The following is a 13,991-nucleotide window of genomic DNA, read 5'->3' as shown; positions in this document are numbered from 1 at the left end:
CAAGTTCTACTGTCTTTGGTTGAGTAGTAAAAATTGAAACGGCACGAGTTCTATACTTGATGGGATCCTTGAGACAGCACGTTGTTAATATAGTTGAACTACGAAAACACCCCTTCGTCCAGATAAAATCTTTGTGATGATGGTCGCTATTTCTCCTTTATAAACAGATAAAAAAAACCAACATAAGAACAGAAAAGCTGACACCTTAAGCTTCCTCTGTAGCTACAATGGCTCACTTCCTTAATCTTAACAGCCTCACAAACACTTTATCTTCGATTCCAAAACTACCTGAGAGTCGTAAAATCAGCAAACCCGCTGGATTTGCTTGCAGGAGAACCGTAGAATGTCAAGAACTGGATTCAGTACAGATCACTAGACGGATGACATTAGGATCTGCTGTATCCATAGGTCTAACCGGAATTTTTGGCCAGAATAATGTTTCTCTGGCACAAGACAACGGGTTTTGGATCGATGGTCCTCTTCCAATTCCACCTATTTACAACAGTAAGCACATCTTGAGCCATACAACTAACCAATATGAGAATTTTGTTTGGTATAATACAAATCTGAATTGTACCAGAAACTACTCACACAATTCAAATGTACAGATATCGTGAATGAGCAGACGGGAACGAGAACGTTCATAAAGAAAGGAGTGTATGTAGCTGATATAGGGACGAAAGGAAGAATGTATAGAGTTAAAAAGAATGCTTTTGATCTGTTAGCAATGGAGGATTTGATCGGACCAGATACTTTAAACTATGTCAAAAAGTACTTGAGGCTTAAATCCACCTTTTTGTTCTACGATTTCGACAATCTCATCTCTGCTGCTGCCTCTGAAGACAAACAATCTCTCACCGATTTGGCCAACAGATTGTTCGACAATTTCGAAAAGGTATAAGTATTAGTGCCGGTTTAATTATGAGGGCATTGTTTCTTTTATTGACTTATCCTCCTCTATATGATTGATTATTTGTGGTGTGTTGTGGTGTTTTTTTCACAGCTTGAAGATGCAGCTAAGGCAAAGAACTTAAGCAAGACAGAATCGTGTTATACAGATACAAAGATTCTTCTTCAAGAGGTCATGACCAGAATGGCATGATTCCGTTTCAGTTTTTTCACTGGTTTTCTTGCTATATATTGACCATCATTCACGGTAAAAAAAAATTGTACTCTAGTAAAAAGAAATGTAATCTAGACCCATGTGTACGGCGTCATAAAATATACTCCCTCCGTTTCATAATATAAGATGTTTAGAAGATTATTTTTGTTTTATAATATAGGATGTTTTCAACTTTCTATGCAACTTTTAGATTAATTTTATATTTTCTATTATGCAGTCTTGGGTATGATTGGTTAAACATCTTATATTTTGAAACGGAGGGAGTAATATATATTTTTATTTTTTGAGCGAAATTGATGTTTTATTTTCTTCTTTTTTATCTGATACAGTACTTTGGTTGGTTCATGTAATGTAATCCTCGAAGATACTTTGGTTGGACTAGTATGGAATATATATATATATATATATATATATTTTCTCATTTCTGTAATGATTTTATTCTTTCTTCACCATATTTACCAGCTAACAAATACTACTGATTCTTATATAAAGATATACAAATATATATATATTTTCTCATTGATAAAACGAACCGATGTAGTAGAGAGACTTGTAGTTAATTTGACCGGCAGATGCATGTACGTAGTGGTTTTTTTATACAATGTGTTTACAAACTTGGTCAACTACTGAAACGGTTGATTTTAATGGGGCTTAGTTTTGTAAAGAGAAGAAGAAGAATACATACATACTGCTTTAATTAGAAAAATAAAATAAAAAAATTGAAACTAGTAATGAAGATTAGTAATAAGATCGTTAACGTGAGTATTACAACACCTTCCCGGAGCTACTTTCCTCGTGATGCCAACATCATTTTAAATTCTTCTTTACCTTTCTTCTGACACAGTAACCATTTATTTGACTACGGATCCTTACTTATCTTTTTCGCGTTATATCCAGGCAAATTTACTTTAAAAAAAAAAAACATAGACTATTTACTTTATAAACATAAGAGTAAAAATTTATCTTATTTTATAAACTAACTATATAATACCAGAAAAAAAAACTAACAATAATTAACATTTTTTTTTGGGTAGCATCTTCGAAAATATGAAAGGCACCAAAAAGTAAAAAAAAAAAAAAAGGGGTAAGATAATTCACGTTTTTTTCTTTCTCTCCCCAAACAGAACTTCGGGAAAACTGGGGAAGGCAAAAAAAAATAAAGAGAGAATTAATTAAGAAAAACCTTTTTTTTTGTTTCCTCACTTTCTAGCAATATACAAATCTTCTCTTCTTCTTCTTCTTCTTCTTCTTCTTCTTTCTTGTTCGTACTTCTTCCTTCTTTAGTTTCTTCTTCCTCTTCAATGCAAACAATGCTCGATTCCATCAACCTAATCGAATAATGGGACTCTCTGATTCTACAAACGAGCTACTCGGAGACACTAGGACCGCCGCTGTCAAGGAAGATAACCGCTCCTCCTTTCTCGGCATCGATCTCAACGAAATCCCTTCCGCCGCTACTCTCGGCGGCGGTGTTTGCACCGCCGCTCCGGATGACGACGCCGACTATGAACCCGTCGAAGTTGTTAGGTCGATTCACGATAATCCCGACCCTGCCCCTGGAGCGCCTGCTGACGTTCCTGAACCGGATCGGGATGCTTCCTGCGCCGCCTGTGGAAGGCCTGAGTCTATGGAGCTCGTTGTTGTCTGCGATGCTTGTGAGCGTGGGTTTCATCTCTCTTGTGTTCACGACGGCGTTGAGGCCGCCGCTCCCTCTTCCGATTGGATGTGCAGCGACTGTGTTTCTGGCGGCGAGAGGAGCAAACTCTGGCCCTTTGGTGTCAAGTCTAAGCTCATTCTCGATATGAACGCCTCGCCTCCCAGTGATGCCGAGGGTTATGGCGGCGAGGATACGTCTGATTCTAGGTACGTTACCCTGCTTCTGTATGCGTTATTAGGGTTTATAGGATTTTAATTTTGGTTGAGATCGATCGACGACACAGATGCTAAGACTTGGTTAGGGTTTCTTTACATGAATAGGGGTGTTAGAAGGAGAGCTAGAAACTACTGGAAAAGCCGCTCGATTAGAATTTGGTGTAATTGAATTTAGGTTTTATTTGATAGGCTTTTTGCTGGCCTTACTATAATATAACATGAGCATGTCTAAGAAAATACCTAGCCGAATTGTAAATCACTGATGACTTGTTTCTTCTTCTCCAGAAAGCATATGCTGGCCAGCAGCTCTTGCATGGGAAACTCTTTTGATAATCCAATCATGCATTCAAGCTTTTCAAGTCCTGGTCCAGGATATGCTAGTCTCGAATCTTCAGGGTTAACGGCTCGTAATCCCAAAATGAGTTTGGATGCATTGGGTTCTCATAATCTAGGTTTTGGATTCCCATTAAGCCTGAACAACAGTAGTTTGCCCGTTAGATTTCCATCCTTGGATCCAAGTGAGTTGTTTCTGCAAAATCTCAGGCATTTCATATCTGAAAGGCATGGAGTATTGGAAGATGGTTGGCGTGTCGAATTTAAACAGCCTTTAGATAGTTATCAGCTATGTGCAGTGTATTGTGCTCCGAACGGAAAAACATTTAGTTCAATACAAGATGTTGCTTGTTATCTGGGCTTCGCAGTTAATGGTAGCTTCAGCTGTATGGATGCTGAAATCAGGAATGAAAGTTCTCTTCCTCAAGAAAGATTGCATATGCCCAAGAGGAGAAAGACATCAAGATGGCCAAACAATGGTTTCCCTGAGCAAAAGGGTAGTTCAGTGAGTGCTCAGCTCAGGCGTGTTCCATTCAATGGTCAAACGATGCCCCCTTTTGCCATTAAATCTGGTACTCATTTTCAGGCTGGTGATTCCCTTAGCGCTGGAAATAATGGATGCGGTTGTGAGGAAGCTAATATAAATGTAAGCTTGAAATCTCTCTTGATGGGTTTCTTTTTCCCAATATTTTGTACTTTTTGTCCTCATGTTTGTGTATTTGATTTTCAGAATGGACTTCCAATGCAGTTTGAAGATTTCTTTGTGCTGTCACTTGGACGTATTGACATAAGACAGTCTTACCACAATGTCAACATGATCTATCCAATAGGATATAAGTCCTGCTGGCATGATAAAATCACGGGGTCGCTATTTACATGTGAAGTATCTGATGGCAGTTCTGGTCCTGTTTTCAAGGTTACACGGTCACCATGCTCTAAGTCATTTATTCCACTTGGATCAACTGTCTTCTCCTGCCCAAAGATTGATGAAATGGTGGAACAGAACATTGAAAAACGAAGTGATCGTAAACACAGTACCCAAGAGCATGATGATGACGCTAATATTGAGATCCTTCTTTCGGATCACCCCCCACCTCTTGGAGATGATATATCGTCTTGTTTACAAGAGAATAATATTTCCAAGACATTCAGTTGCTTGCGCTCAGAGGGTGGTTCTTCTCAAGTAGACTTTGATAGTATATTATCCAGTAAACAGGACCATGGGGTTGACATTGGCGACATTGTTGTGGAAGAAGATTCATTGTCTGTTGCATGGAACAAGGTGTGTCAAAAACTTGTTGATGCATGTTCCAATGTCATGAAGCAGACGGGTACCATGGATTTCCTTTGCAAGCATGTTGACAAAGAAACAAGAGAAATCAACTGGGATACGATGAATGAGAAAGACAATGTAGTTTTATCATTGTCAAGATTTTGCTGTTCTTTGGCTCCTAACAGTGTCACATGTGGTAAAAAGGATAATAGAGAGATTGCAACTGTAGTTGATGCTATGTCAAGGTGGCTGGATCAAAACAGATTTGGACTTGATGCAGATTTTGTGCAGGAAATGATTGAACATATGCCTGGTGCCGAATCTTGTACAAATTATAGGAATCTGAAGAGTAGAATTTCCTCCTCTGTTCCTGTAACTGTAGCAGAAGGAGCACTAGTTGTCAAACCAAAAGGCTGGGAAAATGTCAAGGAAGAAGTTTTCGGTGAGATTTCTCGGAAAGCCAAGAAGCCTAAACTAAATGGTGGTCATGGTGTCAGAAATCCACACCCTCCTCCTGGGAGGCCAATGTGTTTGAGGCTTCCTCCTGGGCTTGTTGGTGACTTCCTTCAGGTACGGGCATGTGTTTTCCTTATATGGTAATCTACGACATACCCCTCCAATAACTAAGTTCTGCCATGCATATATGATAGTCATTTTTTATGCTTGCCTGATTAGGTATCTGAAGTGTTCTGGCGTTTCCATGAAATTTTGGGTTTTGAAGAGGCTGTCTCACCTGAGAAGCTCGAACAGGAGCTTATCAATCCAGTTTTTGATGGTTTGTTTCTTGATAAACCTGGGAAGGATGATAAGAGAAGTGAGATGAACTTGACTGATAAAGATTGTACAACTACTAATCTTTTTTCTTTGTTCGATGAATCTTGCCAACCTTCTCCCGCGAAAAATACCTCTGATTCTGTACTAAAGGAGACAAAGGCAGGGGATTCTTCTGATTTTAAGATTTCATATTCCTCTCGTGGGCAGTGTGTCAGTGCACTTCTAACAAGGACTCACATTTCGCTTCTGCAAGTGCTAATATGTGAGTTGCAATCCAAGGTAGCTGCATTTGTTGATCCAAACTTTGATTCTGGAGAATCAAGATCCAGACGAGGACGGAAAAAGGATGACAGTACACTTTCTGCCAAAAGAAATAAGCTGCATATGCTTCCTGTTAATGAGTTCACTTGGCCTGAATTGGCCCGTAGGTACGTCTTGTCTCTTTTATCAATGGATGGGAATCTCGAATCAGCAGAGATAGCTGCCCATGAAAGTGGTAAGGTATTTCGTTGCTTACAAGGGGATGGTGGTTTGCTTTGCGGCTCGCTTACAGGAGTAGCTGGGATGGAAGCAGATTCAATGGTATGTTTTTGTTGGTTTTCTAATTATTTTCTGCGTTACATATCTTCCTTGTATTACTGGAAGAAGGGATCAAAAATTAGTTTCATTTTATTGGATTTACGTGTGGATATTAACTCTTTATCTTCAGTTACTTGCAGAGGCTATTAAGAAAATATCTGGTTCTTTGACAAGCGAAACTGATGTTCTTTATGTGGAAGATGATGAATCCGATGTCGTTGATGCTACTGAGACAAACACTTGCAATGGTGATATTCCAGAGTGGGCACAGGTTTTGGAACCTGTGAAAAAGCTTCCAACAAATGTTGGGACTAGAATCAGAAAGTGTGTTTATGAAGCTTTAGAGAGAAATCCACCAGAGTGGGCAAAGAAGATATTGGAGCATTCCATCAGTAAAGAAATTTATAAAGGCAATGCTTCAGGACCAACAAAGGTTCAAATCTATAAAACCAATTATCTTCCCTCCTGAAGTACTTGCAAAATTTAAATTGCATAAACCAATTATCTTGTTTTCTCAAATTCACTTCAGTTTTTCTGCTTCTTGTTCTTGTGATGTTGTAAATCTCAGTCTCAGTCTGATGATACATGCTTTTTTGTTAGACTCACCTTAATTCTAAAATTAGTTATTTCCCTCCTATTGGATACAGAAAGCTGTCCTCTCATTGCTAGCGGATGTTCGAGGTGGAGATTTGGTGCAGAGGTCTGTTAAAGGAACCAAAAAGCGGACACCCATAGGTGTATCTGATCTCATTATGAAGAAATGCCGGGCTGTATTGCGTGGTGTTGCAGCCGCAGACGAGGATAAAGTATTCTGCACTTTGCTCGGGCGAAAGTTACTGAATTCCAGTGATAATGATGATGACGGGCTCCTGGGATCACCTGCCATGGTTTCGCGGCCCTTAGACTTCAGAACTATTGATTTGAGATTGGCTGCTGGTGCATACAACGGATCAACTGAAGCTTTTCTTGAGGATGTTCTTGAGGTGGGATTTTCCCTCTAAAATCTGTTTTTTTTTTTTTTGGGTGCAATTGATGGCATGATGCTTCTTGTGCGAAGTAGGAATTAGTTTCTGAATGCTTATAGTATAAGTGCTATATGATCAATTTAGGTATCGTATGTTTGTGTTGTTAATTTCACACTGCTAGTTTAGATGCATAAATGTAAAAGTATCCCAAGAGCCAGGTTATATTTAGAATATTTTTGCCTTCTCTTTATGTCACAGCAGTACCAGGCTAAGCTTTCCGTTGAACGCCAGAACTTTTGCTGGTTCATTGGATAATTTTTTAGCCAGCAATTGAGTCTGACAGTATATGACTTAATTTAAATTTTTCATTTTGATGGTATATCCCTGGACGCGGGTCTTTTTAATGCATGCAACTTGATTTTTCTCATGAATGACATGCTAACTGTAGCTTTCTAATTTGCAGCTGTGGAGTAGTATACGTGTTATGTATGCGGATCAGCCCGATTATGTGGAACTGGTTGCAACTTTGTCTGAAAAATTCAAGTCATTATACGAGGCTGAGGTTTGTCTTCTCCCTCCTTTCTCTGTTATGCTCTACACAATAAGTTATATTCATTACTTAGTAGCATCTAGACGTGGAGACAGTCATTTATATTTTGGCATCTTTGTGGAATAAAATGTTTTGAGATTTATTATTTGTGCAAGTTATAGGCCTTTATGATCAAAGAGGCATCTGAAGATGTCCACTAATGCTATATGCTTTAGAAAGGTTCTTCCTTTTGTGTGCGTGTATAATTTTCGTTATGTTCGCAATTCAGAAATTGCATGCATGGTCTCCTTTTTTCTATGAGAATAACTGCAGTATTGGGGTGCAATTATTTTCTCAAGTTTCAAGCCTTTATTTGTTTTCTGGTATAGGTTCTACCACTTGTTCAGAAACTTGTGGACTACATGAAATTGGAATGCTTAAATGCAGAGATGAAGAAGGAAATTAAGGAAATAGTTGTTTCAGTAAATAAACTTCCCAAGGCCCCGTGGGATGAGGGGGTATGTAAAGTATGCGGCGTTGACAAAGATGATGACAGTGTTCTCTTGTGTGATACATGCGATGCTGAGTATCACACATATTGTTTAAATCCACCTCTTATCAGAATTCCTGATGGAAATTGGTATTGTCCATCTTGTGTCATTGCCAAGCGCATGGCTCAAGAGGCTTTGGAATCTTACAAACTAGTCAGGCGGCGAAAAGGTAGAAAGTATCAGGGGGAACTCACCCGAGCCTCTATGGAAATGACTGCTCACCTGGCAGATGTGATGAAAGAAAAGGACTACTGGGAGTTCAGTGCTGAGGAGGTCAGTTTTGAAACTTGTCTCTCATTTCTTGCTCATTCATTTGAAATCTGTCAATTTTTCATTCTCTTTTGGAGATGAAGACTATGACTATAATTTCATATGTGATATTTAGCTTATGCATTGCCATCTATGGATTCTTACAATCTTTTGGTGCTATTTTCACTTGTATTGTGGTTGAATTTATACCTATTCTGATGCAGAGAATCATGCTGCTTAAGGTTCTATGCGATGAACTGCTCAGCTCATCCCTTGTCCATCAACACCTCGAGCAATGTGCCGAAGCGATAATTGAAATGCAGCAGAAATTGCGCTCTCTTTCCTCAGAATGGAAAAACGCAAAAATGCGGCAAGAATTCTTGATGGCTAAACTCGCAAAGGTTGAACCTAATATTTTGAAGGAAGCAAGCGAACTACATAATTCAAGTCACTTTGCAGACCATATGGGATGTGATCAACGACCACAGGAGGGCGTTGTTGGAGACGGAGTTACTCATGATGATGAGACTTCCTCTACTGCATTTCTTAACAAAAATCAAGGTAAAGCTCCACTTGATACCGATTCTCAACCTGGAGATTTGCATGTTAATTCCGGTGCGAGCAAGATTTCTTCCCCAGAGAAAATTACATCCCCTGTGAGGCATGAGTTGCCTGTAGCAGATACCTCTCCTCATGTAACGGATATTATGTCTTGTGAAAAAGATACCTTGCACAAGTCCGTTGGAAGAATTCACGAAACACATTCTCTAAATTCCAATGCAGTGGAATTGCAGACAGCTCATGATGCATCTTCTCAGGCTTCTCAAGAGTTGCAGGCTTGTCAACAGGATTTGATTGCCACTAGTAATGATATTCAGAATCTGCAGCTATCAATCAGAAGTGTAGAGTCACAGCTTCTAAAGCAATCTATACGAAGAGACTTTCTGGGAAACGATTCTAGCGGTCGTTTATATTGGGGTTGCTGCTTCCCAGATGAAAATCCGCGTATACTGGTTGATGGAAGCATATCTTTGCAAAAACCTGTTCAAGCCGATTTGACGGGTTCAAGAGCCCCCTCTCCGTTTCTCCATGCCATTGACCATGGAAGACTAACGCTTTCACCCTGGACATATTATGAAACCGAAGCTGAGATAAGCGAGCTCGTCCAATGGCTTCATGATGATGACCCGAAAGAAAGAGACCTGAGAGAGTCTATTTTGTGCTGGAAAAGGTTACGATTTGGGGACCTTCAAAAGGAAAAGAAAGAAGCTCAGAATTTGTCTTTTCCTGTTTTGGCTAGGGGACTTGTGACCAAGGCTGCCATGTCAATGGAGAAGAGATATGGTTCATGCATCAAACTAGAGATGGAAACGTTTAAAAAGCGGGGGAAGAAAACAAAGGTTGCGGAGCAAGAAAATTTGTGTCGATGCGAATGCTTGGAAGCAATTTTGCCATCCATGATTCACTGCCTCATATGCCACAAAACATTCGCAAGTGATGATGAATTTGAGGACCACTCTGAGAGTAGGTGTATTCCTTACTCATTAGCAACTGAAGAAGCGAAGGAAATCACTGATTTTTCGAAAGCAAAAGAAAGTCTGAAATCCGATTATCTTAATGTTAAGTCTAGCGCCGGCAAAGATGTCGCTGAAATATCCAATGTTTCTGAACTTGATTCTGGGTTGATAAGATATCAAGAAGAAGAATCTATATCCCCATACCATTTTGAGGAGATCTGTTCCAAGTTTGTGACTAAGGATTCCAACAGAGATTTGGTTAAAGATATCGGTCTGATCGGCTCAAATGGCATCGCAACATTTCTTCCATCGTCTAATACTCATCTTTACGACTCAGTGCTTATCTCTGCCAATTCCAGTAAGCTAGATGGTGATGATTCAGGGGATCAGGTCATTTTTGCTGGTTCTGAAACCAATGTTGAAGGCTTAAATTCTGAATCTAACATGTCATTCGATAGATCTTTTACACACGACCTTGGCGGTCCACCGAGTAAACCAAGCGGAATGGGTTTTGGCTTCTCAGAGCTAAAGATTAAGAAATACTCAGGTAGTGGGTTGAAAAGCTGCTGTGTGGTTCCACAGGCTTCGTTGAAACGAATAACTGGCAAGGCGTTGCCGGTTTTTAGGTTCCTAAAAACCAACTTGCTTGATATGGATGTGGCACTACCTGATGAAGCTTTAAGACCGTCGAAATCGCATCCAGACCGTAGAAGAGCTTGGCGTATATTTGTTAAATCCGCGCAAAGCATTTATGAGGTTTGGTCTAATCCTTAATTAGTATATTTCCTCCTCTCTATCTATAGATACACAGATCAATCTGGATTTTCTAATTTCTATGCGTTTCATATTTATTTCAGTTGGTTCAGGCAACAATTGTGCTAGAAGACATGGTTAAGACAGGGTACTTGAAAAATGCATGGTGGTACTGGTCTTCCCTTTCAGCGGCTGCTAAAATATCGACTCTCTCGACGTTATCTGTCCGTATCTTCTCCCTTGATGCAGCTATTACGTACGATAAACTCATAACTCCATCAGATCCGATGGATGAAACAAATCCGATCATCAGCTTACCAGACCAGAAGTCGCAACCGGTTTCAGATTCACAAGAAAGAAGCAGCAGAGCAAACAGGCGATCTGGTAAGAAGAGGAAAGAACCCGAGGTATCATAGTAACTTATTTGAACCCACCGGAAAAGCTCAGCGGGCACAGCCTCGTGAGAATGTGAACCGGAAATGTGGATTTTGTTTTTGTTCCGGTTGAGTCAAAGTGGAGCCAATCTGTATGTTGTAGATATAGGCAATGTTTCTTCTATCTATATATCTGGAAGTGGACCTGTAAGTTGCGGATGTTTTTGGTAGTTCATCATGACAGGAGAGGCCGAAGTCCGGTTCATGGAATGGAACGGCGGTAGATGGCGGTTCAAGAGGTGAATGAGCTTGAGAGAGTATGTGTACACATAATATGTAGAAGAAGACTGACTAATGTGGAATTAATTAGTATCAACTGATGTTAGAACGGAAACACTTCAATTCTTTATAAAATCTCTTTCTTAATGGATCGTTATGACTTGTGAGGGCTGTTTTGGTAGCAATAAGTATTCACAACAACCGGTGATTTTATATTGGTAGTAGTACTAAATTGAAGTGACTTCATAGTAATACTTTTAACTTATCAAATACCGTGAAATTGCTGAATGATTCCACAATTATGCGGGGGGTTTTCGTCAGCAAACATGGCAACGACATGACTGTTGTACTTTAATAATAAACGCACACATAAATAGTAGATGTATATATATAATAATTAAGGCCAACCCCAGAATCCCAATGATTCGCTGTGATGGTGCGACGGTGAAGTAGTGGGCACAAAGACGTCAGAGAAACAGGCCCGGTCATTATCACAGGCGATGTTGTCTTGTTGGGAGTGGATGGGTACGAGGCTGGGGAAGTAAGAGTCACAGCTGTCTAGTAGTTGAGGTGCGTCTTCGTCAAGTACCGCACTCCCAACACTCCCTGAACTTAACCGGTCCTCGGTTTTGATTGCCGCCGGGTTGAGGTATACCGGATCAAGTTGGTTGGGTTCGGGGACTTGACGACCCGGAGGTAGTTCATTAGCTTCTTCATCTTTGCCAAGAAGCTTTTCGGTCAGTGAAGTAACCTGTGGAAAGATTCTTAACTTTTTCAATCACAACGGTCAACACAAGCAACCTCCCCTTAATTATATAATTCTTCTTTGATTGATTTGTATTCTTCCCAACTTTCTATCTTTTTCTAGTATAATAATAATAATATATTCTCCAATCAGCTTGTCTTGAAAGCAAAAAGAAAATTAAAAGCATGTTCTTCTTTTTTCACTTGATGCTTTCTCTTCCTTAGGTAGATTAAATCATTCATTCATATTTAAAATTCTTGAGATGATGATGATAAATTGATGTTGGATGTAATAAAAACCTCGGATCTGAGCTTATCGTTGTCCTTGACGATGGAGTCGTAGTTAGAGAGGAGTTGGTCGTAAGTGGACTTGAGAAGATCGTAGTCTCTCTCGAGCTGTTTTGTTTTCCAACGAGCCCGGCGGTTTTGAAACCACACGGCCACTTGCCTCGGCTGTAGACCAAGCTTCTTGGCAAGCTGAGTCTTGCGTTCTGGCTCCAGCTTGTTCTCTGTCTCGAAGCTTTTCTCCAACAGATGCACCTGAAACACATGCATCATGTATATATTATTAACCCTAGCTAGCTAAATCAATCATGTTTCAGACTTATCTTCTTCTTCTTCTAATATTATTTGGATGAATAAGGAATTTGTACTTGTTCGGAAGTGAGGCGACGCTTCTTTTCGGGCAACTGGTCGTCGTAATATTCCTCGTCGTAGAGATCCTCAGGGGAGCTAAAGAAGGGCCTTCGCTTTGATGTTTCCTCCATGTTCATCATCATCATCGATCTTGCTCCTCCTTCCCAATCCAACATATATAATGATATTTATATATAAACCAAACTGTCACAATATATAATAACTACACAATAACACAACAATATTCATAATTGTTCTAATGCGGGTTCCTAGCTAGAGCATTTATCTAGAAAACAGTAAAAACAGGGGAAATTCACACACCTAGCTAACCTAATAAGGTCAAATTTGAATCAATAGTATTAGATTTGAGTGGTGATCAGGAAATAACCTTGGACGACTGGATTGAGATTCCCAAGGAAGAACATGTTGCCGTGTTGTGAGGCTGATGGATCGAAATAAAACGAATTTGATTCCATAATGATTTTTGAACAGAGAAGAGAAGAAGGAATAAAGAAACAACTTGTGAGAGAAAGAAACAAAGAAAAAGAGGATCACAGCGAGAGATGATTTTATCAAAGAAGATGGATCGATCAAGATTTGTATTGGAAACCAAAGAGAATAGGATTAAAAGATCATGATCTTATGGCGGAAGAAGCTTGTGCTCCATAGTAATCTCACGGGTGACTCCAACGGGCATATGCAAAATCCCATCATGAACTACAAACAATTCCCCTCCGCTCTGCCAGAGGGAGCCAAGAATCACAGCCAGTACTATCAAAACAAGAAACCTATATTGATTTCCAAATATCGACGATTAGTAGTTTTTTTAAAGAGTGTGAGAAGACTTGTGATAGAAGTGAGAGAGAGAGAGAGAGAAAGAGAGAGAATAGAACAAAGTTGGTTCCCTTTTGTTGGTTGGCTTTTGCAATGCAATCGGCTAAACTCATTAGCTTCAACAAGCGCGCTCTTTTATACACACCACTAGGCCCTCTTTGCTGATTTACCTTAATACCCTTTTTCTTTTGGGGGTACACGAGTAATGTTTTTTTTGTTGTTGTTAGGGTATCAAATTCAAACGTTAATACTTAATATATCTGTTTTAGCTACAAAAATTAACATGTTCTTAGATATGATGATTGTGAACTGACCTTTTTGATCAAAAATTTCCATATTCTTCTTCCAACATAATCCGATAATTTTATAGTTAGATTAGGGATTGGACCCGTACATGCGTGCGGGGTTAATTTTTTTAAAAACTAAGTTTGCAATTAGGTTTGGACTATGCAGAGTTATTATTTGTTAAAAATGTTATTAACATTCATAATCCAACTTTGTGCCAATTTATTTTTAGTTTGATTTAGAAAAGAGGATGATTAGATTTACGTACATTAAAAAGTAGTAAAAGAAAGATAGTATGTCTGTTTCGGGAACCCGTCCCGT

General features: G+C 39.4%; 3 protein-coding genes across 4 annotated transcripts; 2 read left to right on the top strand and 1 right to left on the bottom strand.

The window, feature by feature from the left end:
- Positions 1-125: 125 nt before the first annotated feature.
- Positions 126-1,264, top strand: LOC104744210 (photosynthetic NDH subunit of lumenal location 3, chloroplastic). Its single transcript, XM_010465220.3, has 3 exons — positions 126-504; positions 609-895; positions 1,004-1,264. The coding sequence occupies exons 1-3, from the start codon at positions 228-230 to the stop codon at positions 1,100-1,102; spliced, it is 663 nt and encodes a 220-aa protein (XP_010463522.1). The 5' UTR covers positions 126-227; the 3' UTR covers positions 1,103-1,264.
- A 941-nt stretch (positions 1,265-2,205) lies between these two features.
- Positions 2,206-11,318, top strand: LOC104773405 (methyl-CpG-binding domain-containing protein 9). 2 transcript variants are annotated; one of them, XM_087488372.1, is made up of 10 exons: positions 2,206-2,986; positions 3,281-3,974; positions 4,059-5,171; positions 5,277-5,957; positions 6,085-6,387; positions 6,602-6,937; positions 7,383-7,481; positions 7,838-8,272; positions 8,473-10,521; positions 10,623-11,318. In XM_087488372.1, exons 1-10 carry the CDS (start codon positions 2,463-2,465, stop codon positions 10,932-10,934), a joined length of 6,546 nt encoding a protein of 2,181 aa, XP_087344498.1. In that variant the 5' UTR covers positions 2,206-2,462; the 3' UTR covers positions 10,935-11,318. The 2 variants fall into 2 exon arrangements, with proteins under 2 accessions (XP_087344498.1, XP_087344499.1); XM_087488373.1 differs by having other exon boundaries at positions 2,327-2,986; positions 4,077-5,171.
- A 44-nt stretch (positions 11,319-11,362) lies between these two features.
- Positions 11,363-13,528, bottom strand: LOC104773404 (homeobox-leucine zipper protein HAT5). The gene is made up of 4 exons (XM_010498008.2): positions 12,940-13,528; positions 12,569-12,711; positions 12,216-12,455; positions 11,363-11,922 (listed from the first exon to the last, which is right to left on the bottom strand). Exons 1-4 carry the CDS (start codon positions 13,025-13,027, stop codon positions 11,569-11,571), a joined length of 825 nt encoding a protein of 274 aa, XP_010496310.1. The 5' UTR covers positions 13,028-13,528; the 3' UTR covers positions 11,363-11,568.
- Between the last annotated feature and the right edge of the window lie 463 nt (positions 13,529-13,991).

This window comes from Camelina sativa, chromosome 15, assembly GCF_030686135.1.
Source record: "Camelina sativa cultivar CO46 ecotype springtype chromosome 15, ASM3068613v1".
In the NCBI taxonomy this organism is placed as follows: Eukaryota; Viridiplantae; Streptophyta; class Magnoliopsida; order Brassicales; family Brassicaceae; genus Camelina; species Camelina sativa.
This window is presented reverse-complemented; position numbering and strand designations above follow the sequence as displayed.

Excerpts from the sequence above, each read along its gene's own strand:
- LOC104773404 (XM_010498008.2), bottom strand. The coding sequence starts at position 13,027 with ATGGAATCAAATTCGTTTTATTTCGATCCATCAGCCTCACAACACGGC. Across the intron at positions 12,712-12,939 it reads TCTCAATCCAGTCGTCCAAG|GAGGAGCAAGATCGATGATG; the intron begins GTTATTTCCTGA and ends TGGATTGGGAAG. Across the intron at positions 12,456-12,568 it reads GTCGCCTCACTTCCGAACAA|GTGCATCTGTTGGAGAAAAG; the intron begins GTACAAATTCCT and ends CATGTGTTTCAG.
- LOC104744210 (XM_010465220.3), top strand. The coding sequence starts at position 228 with ATGGCTCACTTCCTTAATCTTAACAGCCTCACAAACACTTTATCTTCG. Across the intron at positions 505-608 it reads AATTCCACCTATTTACAACA|ATATCGTGAATGAGCAGACG; the intron begins GTAAGCACATCT and ends TCAAATGTACAG. Across the intron at positions 896-1,003 it reads TGTTCGACAATTTCGAAAAG|CTTGAAGATGCAGCTAAGGC; the intron begins GTATAAGTATTA and ends TTTTTTTCACAG.
- LOC104773405 (XM_087488372.1), top strand. The coding sequence starts at position 2,463 with ATGGGACTCTCTGATTCTACAAACGAGCTACTCGGAGACACTAGGACC. Across the intron at positions 6,938-7,382 it reads TTCTTGAGGATGTTCTTGAG|CTGTGGAGTAGTATACGTGT; the intron begins GTGGGATTTTCC and ends TCTAATTTGCAG. Across the intron at positions 10,522-10,622 it reads CCGCGCAAAGCATTTATGAG|TTGGTTCAGGCAACAATTGT; the intron begins GTTTGGTCTAAT and ends TATTTATTTCAG.